General features: G+C 48.4%; 1 protein-coding gene across 2 annotated transcripts in view; it reads left to right on the top strand.

Annotated features, from left to right (window-relative positions):
* The window catches only part of LOC138527331 (receptor-interacting serine/threonine-protein kinase 2-like), a 178,612-nt gene that overhangs the window by 22,312 nt on the left and 142,922 nt on the right, over positions 1 to 13,378 (top strand). For both annotated transcript variants that reach the window (XM_069638382.1, XM_069638383.1), the window contains exon 4: positions 8,095 to 8,144. In XM_069638382.1, coding sequence (XP_069494483.1) covers positions 8,095 to 8,144 — 50 coding nt within the window. The remainder of the gene's footprint in view (positions 1 to 8,094; positions 8,145 to 13,378) is intronic.

Raw genomic sequence — 13,378 nt, 5'->3', positions numbered from 1 at the left:
TTGATTTTGATGATGTCGGCTATATCCAGGGCATGGGCTGTGATTGATCTAGCATTAATGAGGGCACCTTTTAAGTATAGGAGCTCATTATGGTTGGCTGTTTCTTTAGCAGGTGAGTTTGCATTCATAGAGCATTTTAGTCTTTCTGAGGTAGGTGGTGTTTTATTATAGGAGTTGAGGGGTCAACCATTTTGCGGTGGCTAATCTGTAGTTTTTTCTGGCATAGTACCGACTGAGTCTGGTGTCAGGTGACTCCAGTTTCAGTGTGCTATGGTTGGTAGGTGGATGGGCCTTGATGAAGCGTTGGGTGTAGTGTTGGTTGATTCGAGAGGACAGCCTAAGTTGTCTTATAGATCAGTCTATGGGACTTGTGGGTTATGTTGATGCAGGGACAGCTATGTCGTGTCAGGGGTTTCTGTAGGGCCTGGGTTGTGGGCAGGTGGCAGGGTGGTGTAGAAGTGTTTATGGTTAGTACGAAAAGATAGTCTGTATTTCCTTGTAGGTCCGTCCGGTGGACATGGAGCAGGCCAGTGCGCTATGCCAGAAAGGCATACAGGGTCTTTATCCTGAATGGGTAGAGTAATGTTGGGTGTTACTTTGCATTTGTATAGTGCCTTATATGTCCTTGGTATGACCTCAAAGCGCTGGTAGGTTGAACGCCCTCGGGTACCGTAGTTCAAGTCAGTAGAGGGAGTGTGTCGAATGGTGCGTGGGTGCACTGGATATGTGTTCAGCTGGTGTAGTTGTTGGATGATAGCTGCTTCCTAGCGATAGGTGTGGTGCAGAGGAAATCAGTTGGATGTGTGCAGTCTGGTGGGTGGACACCCAGACTGGGTTCTGGCTGTGTTAGGCTTGAGGAACGCCTATGCTAACAGCTGGCCGGAATGTGCTCAGCTAGCTGCGTTTTTTTAGGGTGATGAGGTGATCATGGAGTCGTGTTCGTATGTGAACAGCTAGGCTGAATTAACAGGGGTATAGCTGTGTTCTGGTTGAATGATGGTTTATAGTAGAGAGTAAGCATAGTGGTGTGATATGGTGGTTATCAGTAAAGGCGCCTGAGACCAGGCACGTGAGCAGGACAGTGGGGACCTACATAGCGACAAACAGATCTATAGGGACAGGATGGATACAGGTGTGTGTATATATGGGATACAGTTATATATATATGGCAACAACATGATGAACAGGTGTTCGCTCCATTCACTCAATCTGTTCCAGTCACTATCCGTTCCGTTTCCTCCTTTATTTTCTCTACTCAGTCAACTCTGACATTCTGTTAACCGTGTCCGATCCACTCAGTTTACTCCGTTCACTCCAATCATTCCCTCTAATGATATGGCATTTATAACGCGCCTATACACAAGTGTTTCAAGGCGAGGCAAGGGAGGGGGAACAAAGGGAAGACCGACAACGATCCTACTAGGCCAGGTGTCCTTCAGATCGTGCAAATGCAAGAGAGGGGGGGGGGGAGGGAAAAGTGCGTGGGGGAAGGGAGAGGGGAAGGTGCAGTACATGGGATAGTAGAATATTAAGATAAATAAAAAGCGGCCAGCTGGTGGCAAGTGCAAGTTAAGTGCAGCCATAGGTGCTGGTAGGGGGACTGTAGGGATACAGAAAACAGTCCCCAGGCGTTGCCAGGGAGGCAGTGCAGGTGTGCAACTGGCGAGGCCTGGGCCCGAGATCAGAAAGGGTGGCCAGGTATCCAGTGCAGTTTCAGCCAGGAATTCAGCAGGGGAGAGGGGAAGAGAAAGCAAAGAGGAAGGTTTTGAGGTGTTTCTGGAACCGGAGATGGTTCTCCTCAAGTTTCAGGGAGGCAGGAAGGCTGTTCCAGAGGGAGGCCCCTGCCGAAGAGGGAGATCTACCACCAACTCGTTGCTTGGAGAAGCGACTGACTTTGAGGGAGTTGGAGGCGGATGAGCGAAGAGCTCGAGAAGGAAGATATTTAGGAAAGGCGAGTTGAAGGTAATGTGGCCCCATGCCCCAGAAGGCCTTGTGGACAATGCAGAGGGTTTTGAACTTAATCCTCGCAGCCACAGGGAGGCAGTGCAGAGAATTCAGTCCTGGAGAGATACAATCCCTGGGCTTGAGGCCAAGGACACATCCTGTTCTGGATAAGTTGCAGAGGGCGGATAGTAGAGGTAGGAAGATTTAGAAAGAGGCTGTTACAATAGTCCAGCCTAATCCATCCATTCTGTCCTATCATGTGGGTGAGCACCAGGTAGGACAACTTCGTTGTGTGTTTTGTGGTTCGGTTGCTGGGGGGTTTGGACACATCTTTGGGTGGTCATCAGTGTTATGAGAAGAGCCAAGTTTTTAGTAGTTTGCGGAATGACAAGTAGTCTTCGGTGTGTCGGATGTGGGGTGGAAGCGAGTTCGATAGAGTGGGGGCCAAGGCTGAGAACGAGGATCCTCCTATCCTGACTGAGTTGATGGTTGGCATCACTAAAAGGAGGGCGTAGCTTGATCTTAGTGCGCATTGGGAGGTAGGGTTTTAGCTTGTTTTGCAGGTATAGAGGGCTGATCTTGTGCACTGCTCGGTGGGTGATGCGCAGGGTTTTGAAAGTGGCCCTTCGTCCCACTGGGAGCCAGTGGAGTGTTCTGGGAGCTGGAGAGGTGTGGTCTCCTGGGCCCAGTGCTAGTAGCATTTTTGGCGGCAGTGTTTTGTGCTCTTTGTAATTTAATGAGGTGGAATGCCCGGACTCCAAGATACAGGGAGTTGGCGTAGTCCAGTCTCGACATTACAATAGACCTAACAGCGGCAAGTCTGTTAGGAGAGGTAGGGAAAGATGCGGCTAAGAATTTTGAGGTGGTAATGAATGGTGAGTGCTAGTACCGGGAAAGGTGAAGTTTTATTGAGGAATGAAGCGGGGCATGAGCGAGGCTGGTGTAGAGCGCATCGTAGGTGGGCTAGGCCATATCTGGATGAATGGCCAGACCTCTAAGCCAATGGTGTCCATGAGGTGTTCTTGTAGTTGGTAGATAAGTGTCTAAGAGAGGGTACGCCCTGAGAGTTGTCTCAGTAGTTATGATGTTTAATGCTGGAGACACAGGACGGTACTAAGTAGATAAACACGCAACCAGGTCTAGTGATCAGTGTCGACAGAATAGTTAGCAAGTGTAGGTGAGCAGTGCAACATTCAACTACGCGCGATAGGTTGGCATTGGTGATTAGGTCAGCCTCGCTCACAGTGCAGATGGTGGCAAGATCATGGTGTTAGTTGCAACAGTGTCAGGAGTTTGAGTAGGCGATTAGGTTTGCATGGCAACACTCGCTGTGGTGACATTGGTTAATCACAAGTGTGCAAGTCTTAAACATTCATTGGAGATTTTGGTCAAAGTGTCAGGTAAGCAGATGAGGCATTTCTAACAGTAATGATAACGTTGGTTGATTACAGGCATGCAAGTTTAGATATTCATTAAGCACTCGGCTCAGCTAGGCGATTAAAGAGATGTCTGAATGCTAACAGCAATGATGGCGAGAATGTTGGCTGATAATGATTATGCAAGTTAAAGCATTCAAAAACATTCAGCTCAACGCGACAAAGTAAGGAGGTATGGCAACACTAGTTACCATGGAAAGATGACCAATTACAGATGCACAGGTTTGAGCAGTCATTTGTGATGGTGGCAATAGAGTCTGGGGTGAGAGTGGCCGTTCAGGTAGATAACAGGCTGCCGTGGTAATGTAGGAAGTGTCCAGAGAGGGATAGTGGATGGACAGCTGTAGCAGTGGCAGCAGACTCTCAATTTACTTGCAAAGTAAAGCAGTAAAGGCAGTAGTTTCAAATAAGAGTGAGCACGTAACCGTTTTAAATGCACAAATGTACCAGTAACAATGGCAGTCGGGCGCTGCGCATGGATAGGTGTATACAAGTTCCTGCACGGTAGTTATGGCAATAACAAATATCAGAAGATACCATATATAACATGAGGCAGTATACATATACGTAGGCCAACATCATGGTATCCGAATTCAGAGAGATTACGAGTACTTTGAATAGTAGGATGGGAGATGGAAGTAGGGCAGACAGTTTCGTAAGCCAGTGTGACTGTTACTTACATAGAGGCGCATACCGAATAACAATGTCGAGCGGTCCGAGCACAGGAATCACTGGTGATGGTCAGGAATGAAGCAAACTCTCCGGGCTTCAGTCCTTCGGTCCTTACGGCTCGGACAGGAGCATTGTTTGTGTGCCTTGTTGGCCGGCTTCCGCTTGCCGGTGCCCCATGATCGGTCAAATGGAGATGGCTGGCCAATCGGCTACCAGAGGCACAATCACTGCCCTCGAGGTGCGATATTTCTTACAGCGGCCATTTTAGGATGTCCAAACCTTGCGGTTTGCTTGTGGGAAACAAACATTAAAGGTTGCACAAGTCGGTTTCTGTCGTGCTCGGGTAGCTGGCAGATCGGCAGCATCAGATTGTGGCGTAAATGTGCAATCAGCTGGAAAGTAGAACATAGTGAAGTCGAGTGCAACAAAATAAGCCCACAAGCTTACCTTAATTGTGGCGATCGGATCAGGTATGTACATTGCGCCTAGAATTGTAGGGGCGTGTGACTTCATGTCTAGCTAGTAGCTTGCAAGCCTTGACTCCTTTGAGTACTGTTCCAAGTTATCAGAGATGAGACTGAGAAGTGGAGGGGCACACTGTTGTGGTCTGTTTCTGTTGAAAGCTGCAGGATTTTAGGAGTTGCTTGACCCGATTCTTCTAAGAGATCTTGGGCTTCATTATGAGGAGGGCGGTAACCTGCCAGTGCTACCAACGGGTTGCCACAGTCCTCGTAACACCAAATCTGCTGCCTGATATCCTGGTGCACTGGGACATTACAAGTTCCGGGCATCAGGCAGCGGATTTGGGAAGTCCCCTCCACAAGAATGGGTTCACAGAAGCACTGGCACTGTTAATGGTGCTGGTGCTTCAGTGAAAACTCTGCTGCCGGGGGCCGTTGCGCCCGGCAGATCAGACCTGCCCAGCATAACTGCACCCGCCCGCAGAGTCTGAGTGTGGGGGTCTGGAAAGGGTGCCGGCATGTTGCTTCCGGCACCCTTATTCCTGCACCGCTACACTCATCATGAGGACCTTTTGTCATTCAAAAGGATTCCCAGATTGTGCACTGTTTTGGCAGGGACCTATGATTAAGAGGACAGCTAAATAATTGGGGGAATACCTGATGCAAAATTACATTCACGCACAAGCCCTGTGGACATCTAGGCACACATTGCATACAGATAGTTTCAATGGGTACAGTTGCAATCCACGTTGGTTGGGGGCGAAAGCGAGAGCAGTTATTTGAACAGGTGGTTTGGAGACTTTTTTTCAGAAAAGGTGGAAGGAGGTCTCCTCACGAAGCGAAGTGGGAGGTTGTTACAAAGTGTGGCAGAACCGCCAGCTCGCTTACGTTTGAACCTCGCTGTGTGCTGATGCAGTGGTTGTGGGTGGCACGTAGGGGTCTGCTGGGCACATGTCTCTTGACCTTAAGGCACATTTTTAGAGCGGTATCAGTGGGTAATGGCGCAAATTTTGAAGGAGATATATTGTCACGCTTACTCAAGGTTAGGGCGGCACAGAAAACATTGTTTTGCAAGACTTGTAGTTGAACATGTGAAGTACCGCAGAGTAGCGCCTTGCAATAGTTGAGTTTCGATCTTACGGGGGAACTATGCGCTTGTGAGGCATTTTTCAGTGGAGAGCTAGGGTTTGCAGGCTTCATGGCGTAGGTCGAGTCAATATCATTGACATGGCGTGTAATGGTCAGGGATGCGTCAAGGTACACTCTGTGTTTTTACAGAGGTGGCTGCTGGGATAGTGTGGCCGTCAATGTTAAAGTGACAGAAGACTACATTAATCTTGGCAAGACTGCAGGGGATCCAATGACCAATATCATCTCTGCCAGATTGATCAGAGCTCAGGTCCTTTTCATGGTCCGCTTTGATACCACTCTTTGTCTCCTAATACAGTTTCTGGCCACAGGTCTTTTTTTGTTTCAGGACTTCATCTCCTACAATCCACCTGAGAGCAGCCAAGAGCACCCGTAAGTAAAATGAAACACAGCAATCAAGACATCCCATGAGGCTTCACTGCAACCCAACAGTGACTGACACGCCTGGAAGTAGAAAACCCACCACCAAAGCTGAAAAACAAGCTTCCATCCCCACAGCACAACAGAAAAAGCAAGAAAACCATGTGAAACTGTCTGCAAAACTGCTGGCAAAGGTGGGAGGGTCAGAGGTTTCTGGGGGAAAAGACATGCACAGATTAGTGCAGAGTAAGCTGGGCACTGCAGCCAATGCGAGGGGGTGAAATCTGGAACCACCAGCCCCACACTATAAAAGCAGACACATGGAAAGGCATAGTGTGGGCTATTTGGGTGAGTTCACAGGATGAGGAAGGTTGACCAAGAGACCAGGCAGAGGAAGATTGGAGGAGCAGAGTGTTGGACAGTTGGTAGAAGAGCTTAGCAAAGGTGAGGTATTTGTGAGGCTTGTGCCAGTTGCATGTAGAGGAGAGATGTGTATATTGGATGCGAGAGTAAGAAAGGGATAGGGATAGAGTGGGAGATGGGAGACAGAGAGTTAACGTATTAGTAGTGTGAGAGGGAATGCAGGAGTGTTGGGTGAAGTGAGGCCAGTAGAGTGGGGTGGGGTGCGAGGAGAAGGGTGTAGGATAGAAGTGGGGAGAATAGAGAGTGTAGTGGAAATCCTGAGTTTGGGGAAGAAGAGCAGGAGTAGTGCCTAAGGAGTGGTAGTACGGCGGATGGAGGAATAACATCAAAGGATGGAGGCGAAGACTAGAAGTACACATTGAAAAGTGTGGAAAGGGGAGTGTAGTGTGCAGAAGGTTGAGTAGTAGTCCACGGGAGAGAAGGTAGTAACATTGGAGAATGAGGTAGGTGGTAGAGGTAGTAACCTTGGAGAGATACTTGGGGAGGAGAGAAGGCCGGTGGAGTTGGACGGAGGAGATTAGTAAGGAAATGGAATGGGGCTTGAGTCTCTAACAGCACACACACATACACCCTCCTTTTTAGAACTAACCACTACCGTGTAAGGTCAGTCTAGTAATCTGGGGAGAGGCTAGATTGGTCAGCCCGTTGCCTTTAGGTCCTCACTGTTAGTGAAGGAAGCTGTTAGTAGGGTTTACCATGCTGTAGCACTAACCTGGGGTTAGGAACTCCTGTGTTTGGAAGGGCGTTCCAAGGGAGACGAGAGAGTGGGTGACAGCCCTTAGCAAGCCCAGAGAACCCCCTTCTTGAGCCGGTGGGTGGGGCTGAACAACATGTCCAACTCTGCCTTGTATAATCTCAACAGTACTCCAAAGAACAGTCCATATGCCTCGTACTGTATTTATAATAAAAGCGGTGAAACTTTCAGTGGGACTCTGTGCATTATTCAGGCCATCTGTGACTGTAATCCGAGAACTACTTCAATGTTCTCTCCCTGCAAGAATACTTTCAGATTCGGAGGGCATCTGATGTTACAGGCCGTGCACTTAGTTTTAGACACATTTATACACAACTCTTTGTATTTGCAGGGATCTAAGAAAATATGAATTGGTGTTGAAGACCATTGGCTATAGAGATCAGTGGACATCCTCTCTAAAAGCGAAAATCTTAGGAAGCACCCACTTTGACTAATAATCTCATCAGCCAGACCATTTCCCAAGAGAGAAAGGAGTGGGGACAAAACGCCGCTCTTTCATGCCATCTTGACTGGTTATCCTGCTCTTTTCCACATCCGCTATTGAGAAGCACCGGGCGTAGCTGATGTTGGTCTTGATGGTGATCAGTGCATTGTAAAGACATGGGGTGTCTTGCATTTCACAGCGGTTGGGGATCAGAAGTATTGCGCCTTCCTTGGTTTCTTTTGGCCTGTGTCGTGAAATCAGTAAACCTGGATTTGGTGTGGCTACCTGGCTTTCCCTGTTGCCTGTTGAGGTGCTCTGTAATGGACAAGCCAGCACTATCCTGTTGAGTGTGAATTTGAGAAATGCGCTTCAGGAATGACTGTTTTTGTGACACTGCAACTACCATTCAAAACTGTTGGTATTCTGGCACAGTAAACTGCATGTCCAAGCAAAGTCTATTTTCTGTTACAGCTATGGCATTTTAACCTGGGTTGTCCTGGTTGAGAAGGAGCCTTATGAAGGTAACCTCTGTCTCCATCTTTGCAAACCCTTAGTTCTCTTCCTGCTCCCGCTGTGGATCTCTGCCATACACTAAACTGATGCGGAGATTTGCTGCTGTTTTGGGCGCTTCTGTGCTTTCTGCTTACAATTGATCTAGCTTTCATGAACGTCCTAGTTTAACATCATGGATTTCTTACTTGTAAAGCAATTACTGGACACTGAGATGGTGGCACTAAATAGGATTTCTAATCCCTGTTCCAGTTCCTCCTTTGGGTTTGTGTTCCATCAGTGCTCCACGTCCTTCACTGGGTTAGCGTCTAGTTAGGAAGGCCATCCAAGATCATTCTTGCCTCAATATGCCCACTGCAGGTTGTCTTTCAGCACTGGCTCTTTATAGAGTGGTCCTTAGTACAGCCCACTTCTCAATCTTTCCTTCAAGCTGATCTCCGTGCCCCTATTTAGGGTATAGGCCTATCGACCACTCCCTCATCCTTGTCCGTGTGCTTTTAACTATATTCCACACAATCAAGAGTCGACTCCTCACATATTTCTCAACTTGAGTTCTACGGCCCTGTCAGGATTAACCTGGATCAGAAGAACTGAAGTCTACCTGCCATGCAGACTGGGAGAGAAACTGGTTGCACAACATGGAACCACACCCTTCTCTCTCCACCTAACCTGAAACTGGGTGTTTGCATCCCCCCCATTTCCTCCCCTGGAACCTGCTTGCAGTCCCCCCTGCTGCCAAATTGCCTGCCCCCCACTTACCATTATTGACTCCCTGCTCCCTTGCGTCTCTGCTTCACTCACTGTGTCCTTCCATTTGTACCGGGTAAAGCGTTCCGTAGTTGGGTCCACGCTCAATAAATACCCTAATATAATAAATATGGGACCAGAGCATAAGCAATAATTACTGGCTTTGTTGGGCATGAGCAATGAACTGCATGAAGTGGAGTCCCAAGGAGAGATGCTAAAGAGATGCCAATGCCCATTTTGTAGTCGGTAATGTAGTAACCTATTTGCTGAAACCTGGAGCTGCTGTAGAACACATGGCGAATCTCTTCGCCCTTCTCCTTGGACAAGATGGTTCCCATACCCACCCCTGAAGTGTGGGTCTACAACGAAAAGGTGCCCTGAAGTCATGGCAGCAGAAGCCCAGCTTAGATGATGCAGCAAATGCCTCTTAATGCCTGCTATGCCATTAATACCTCCTCTTTCCTTCAGGGCCTTTAAAGGTCTTGCATGGCTTTCATTCCTTCCGGGCCTTTTAAATGTCTTGCTTGGCTTTCATTCCTTCTGGGCCTTTCAAATGTCTTGCTTGGCTTTCATTCCTTCCGGGCCTTTCAAATGTCTTGCTTGGCTTTCATTCCTTCCGGGCCTTTCAAATGTCTTGCTTGGCTTTCATTCCTTCCGGGCCTTTCAAATGTTTTGCTTGGCTTTCATTCCTTCCGGGCCTTTCAAATGTCTTGCTTGGCTTTCATTCCTTCCGGGCCTTTCAAATGTCTTGCTTGGCTTTCATTCCTTCCGGGCCTTTCAAATGTTTTGCTTGGCTTTCATTCCTTCCGGGCCTTTCAAATGTCTTGCTTGGCTTTCATTCCTTCCGGGCCTTTCAAATGTCTTGCTTGGCTTTCATTCCTTCCGGGCCTTTCAAATGTCTTGCTTGGCTTTCATTCCTTCCGGGCCTTTCAAATGTCTTGCTTGGCTTTCATTCCTTCCGGGCCTTTCAAATGTCTTGCTTGGCTTTCATTCCTTCTGGGCCTTTCAAATGTCTTGCTTGGCTTTCATTCCTTTTGGGCCTTTCAAATGTCTTGCTTGGCTTTCATTCCTTCTGGGTCTTTCAAATGTCTTGCATGGTTTTCCGGACCTTTGAATGCATTCATGTTGAAATGTATATCAGTCTGCAATGAATGTATACATGAAGTTCAGGTTTGTGTGTGTGTGTGTGTGTGTGTGTGTGTGTTAGTTACCAGAAAATGCAGGAAATACTCGGTCCTTGTGACTGACTGGCTCACAGTTTATTCAACTGGATATGGCCTACCTACCATCAACCACAACTTGAATGCTAGATTTAACAGCAGCACCACATAGCCCTGAACAGCATAATGGCACTACTCAGATTCACAACTAGCAAATGACATTATCAGCCAACATCACCCTGCAATTACACACATTGCCTCCCACAGCAGTACAGTACCAGCAGACCACAGGTATGGTAGTATAGTCATCTTTGACATTCCTTTTCATGAAATGTATCATGCAGTGTCTTGTTGATGCCTGTGCAATTCAAGCTCACAATAAGAACATCAGTCTGCATTGTATGTATAAAATGTATTTTTTTTTTTTTTTTGTAACGTTGGACCATAGTTACCTGAAAATCGCTATCAAAATATTCTGACACATCCCACCTCCCCTCCCCTTAGCGGTACAAGGTCACACCAATGGCAAACTAACACATTACTATTGACTTGTAACAGATTGAAAGGTGCAGAAGTACACGTCTGACAATGTGGTGGCATGCTTGTTGGCAAAGACATATATGTGTGTATTATATATATATATATATATGTGTAAAGAACATTAAAACCCATCAGGCCCCATTTCTAAGAGTGGTTGCCCTACCTCAACAAAAATGCTATGGACTCTGTTAGGATGACCAGTAAAGTAAAATGTCCACTGTCCTGTGTCCAAACCTATTTCTGTCCCTTACACTGTAGACTAACTAAGGAAAAACTGGATGCCTTCCGATCCAGAAGGAGGCTTCTCTCATTCTGTATGCCAATTCAATGCTCAGTTTGTGATGAGAAAAAGTTGTTCTTTTTCTTAAAAACTCTTGAAGTTGGATGCTCCTTCAAACGTATAGAAAAAACAGGATGAATGGGGAATTATCTTCCCGCCTCTTTTCTTTCACAGTGTCTTATTTTTTTTTAAAAAAAAGTTCTCGAATATATAGAGGGCATCGGGAGATTAATTTCCCCTGTTCTTTCTCTGGTTCACAAATGTAACATCAAGTCAAGATTGACTGTAGATTTTGGTGTTCCGGAAAATGGCCCTTCTTTTACAATGGGTCTGCAAACCCTCTGTTGTCTCGGGACCTCCCTGACTTGTGGGCCCTAGCCCTCTGGTTGTGTGCTTCTTCGGAATCGTATGGTTCCTTGACCCCTGGTGTGCTGCTCTTGTGGGGCTTCCACGACTTTGTATGGGTCTGCAAACCCTCTGTTGTCTCGGGACCTCCCTGACTTGTGGGCCCTAGCCCTCTGGTTGTGTGCTTCTTTGGAATCGTATGGTTCCTTGACCCCTGGTGTGCTGCTCTTGTGGGGCTTCCACGACTTTGTATGGGTCTGCAAACCCTCTGTTGTCTCGGGACCTCCCTGACTTGTGGGCCCTAGCCCTCTGGTTGTGTGCTTCTTCGGAATCGTATGGTTCCTTGACCCCTGGTGTGCTGCTCTTGTGGGGCTTCCACGACTTTGTATGGGTCTGCAAACCCTCTGTTGTCTCGGGACCTCCCTGACTTGTGGGCCCTACCCCTCTGGTTGTGTGCTTCTTCGGAATCGTATGGTTCCTTGACCCCTGGTGTGCTGCTCTTGTGGGGCTTCCACGACTTTGTATGGGTCTGCAAACCCTCTGTTGTCTCGGGACCTAACTGACTTGTGGGCCCTAGCCCTCTGGTTGTGTGCTTCTTCGGAATCGTATGGTTTCTTGAACCCTGGTGTGCTGCTCTTGTGGGGCTTCCACGACTTTGTATGGGTCTGCAAACCCTCTGTTGTCTCGGGACCTCCCTGACTTGTGGGCCCTAGCCCTCTGGTTGTGTGCTTCTTCGGAATCGTATGGTTCCTTGACCCCTGGTGTGCTGCTCTTGTGGGGCTTCCACGACTTTGTATGGGTCTGCAAACCCTCTGTTGTCTCGGGACCTCCCTGACTTGTGGGCCCTAGCCCTCTGGTTGTGTGCTTCTTTGGAATCGTATGGTTCCTTGACCCCTGGTGTGCTGCTCTTGTGGGGCTTCCACGACTTTGTATGGGTCTGCAAACCCTCTGTTGTCTCGGGACCTCCCTGACTTGTGGGCCCTAGCCCTCTGGTTGTGTGCTTCTTCGGAATCGTATGGTTCCTTGACCCCTGGTGTGCTGCTCTTGTGGGGCTTCCACGACTTTGTATGGGTCTGCAAACCCTCTGTTGTCTCGGGACCTCCCTGACTTGTGGGCCCTACCCCTCTGGTTGTGTGCTTCTTCGGAATCGTATGGTTCCTTGACCCCTGGTGTGCTGCTCTTGTGGGGCTTCCACGACTTTGTATGGGTCTGCAAACCCTCTGTTGTCTCGGGACCTCCCTGACTTGTGGGCCCTAGCCCTCTGGTTGTGTGCTTCTTCGGAATCGTATGGTTTCTTGAACCCTGGTGTGCTGCTCTTGTGGGGCTTCCACGACTTTGTATGGGTCTGCAAACCCTCTGTTGTCTCGGGACCTCCCTGACTTGTGGGCCCTAGCCCTCTGGTTGTGTGCTTCTTCGGAATCGTATGGTTCCTTGACCCCTGGTGTGCTGCTCTTGTGGGGCTTCCACGACTTTGTATGGGTCTGCAAACCCTCTGTTGTCTCGGGACCTCCCTGACTTGTGGGCCCTAGCCCTCTGGTTGTGTGCTTCTTCGGAATCGTATGGTTCCTTGACCCCTGGTGTGCTGCTCTTGTGGGGCTTCCACGACTTTGTATGGGTCTCGGACCCTTCTTTCAAGTTTATAGCACGTCATACCCAGGACTGGTTCACTAACCTGCCAGGCACTGTTTCTCATCTTTTGTGGTTCTTTCAAACTACTGGTACAAGGGAGATGGCGTTCTTCATCCCCCTGCCCACCTCCCAACAGCCTCCTTTTTGTTCTCCTTTATCTCTACCACACGATACAGTAACTAAAGTACCTATTACCGGCTTGATCAGGTGTCTTCCTGCTACTGGCTTCCGCATGCCTTCCAGCGATCTCCATGTGTCCTCTTAGCTCCCCAAAGTCTGGTCCCTCATGGCGTGTGCTTCTCGGTCTGACGTGTGGTCCGACTCACGGTCTCTCCGGGGCCTTCAGTTCTCCAGCCTGGACAACAGAGAACACTGTGTTCGGCGAGGCCCGTCAGCCTTTCCTGTTCTCCACGGCGAGCCTCCAGTTGGCTCTCGGTCCCTCCAGTGAGTATCTGAAAAAGTACACCTTCCTTCCTTTTTTATCTTTGGCTCTTGCTCTAGTTGACTGCATTGTGTATGTTGGTCCCACGGTAGGCTTTTGCTT

Source organism: Ambystoma mexicanum, chromosome 14 (assembly GCF_040938575.1).
Source record: "Ambystoma mexicanum isolate Mex_15411 chromosome 14, UKY_AmexF1_1, whole genome shotgun sequence".
NCBI lineage: Eukaryota > Metazoa > Chordata > Amphibia > Caudata > Ambystomatidae > Ambystoma > Ambystoma mexicanum.
This window is presented reverse-complemented; position numbering and strand designations above follow the sequence as displayed.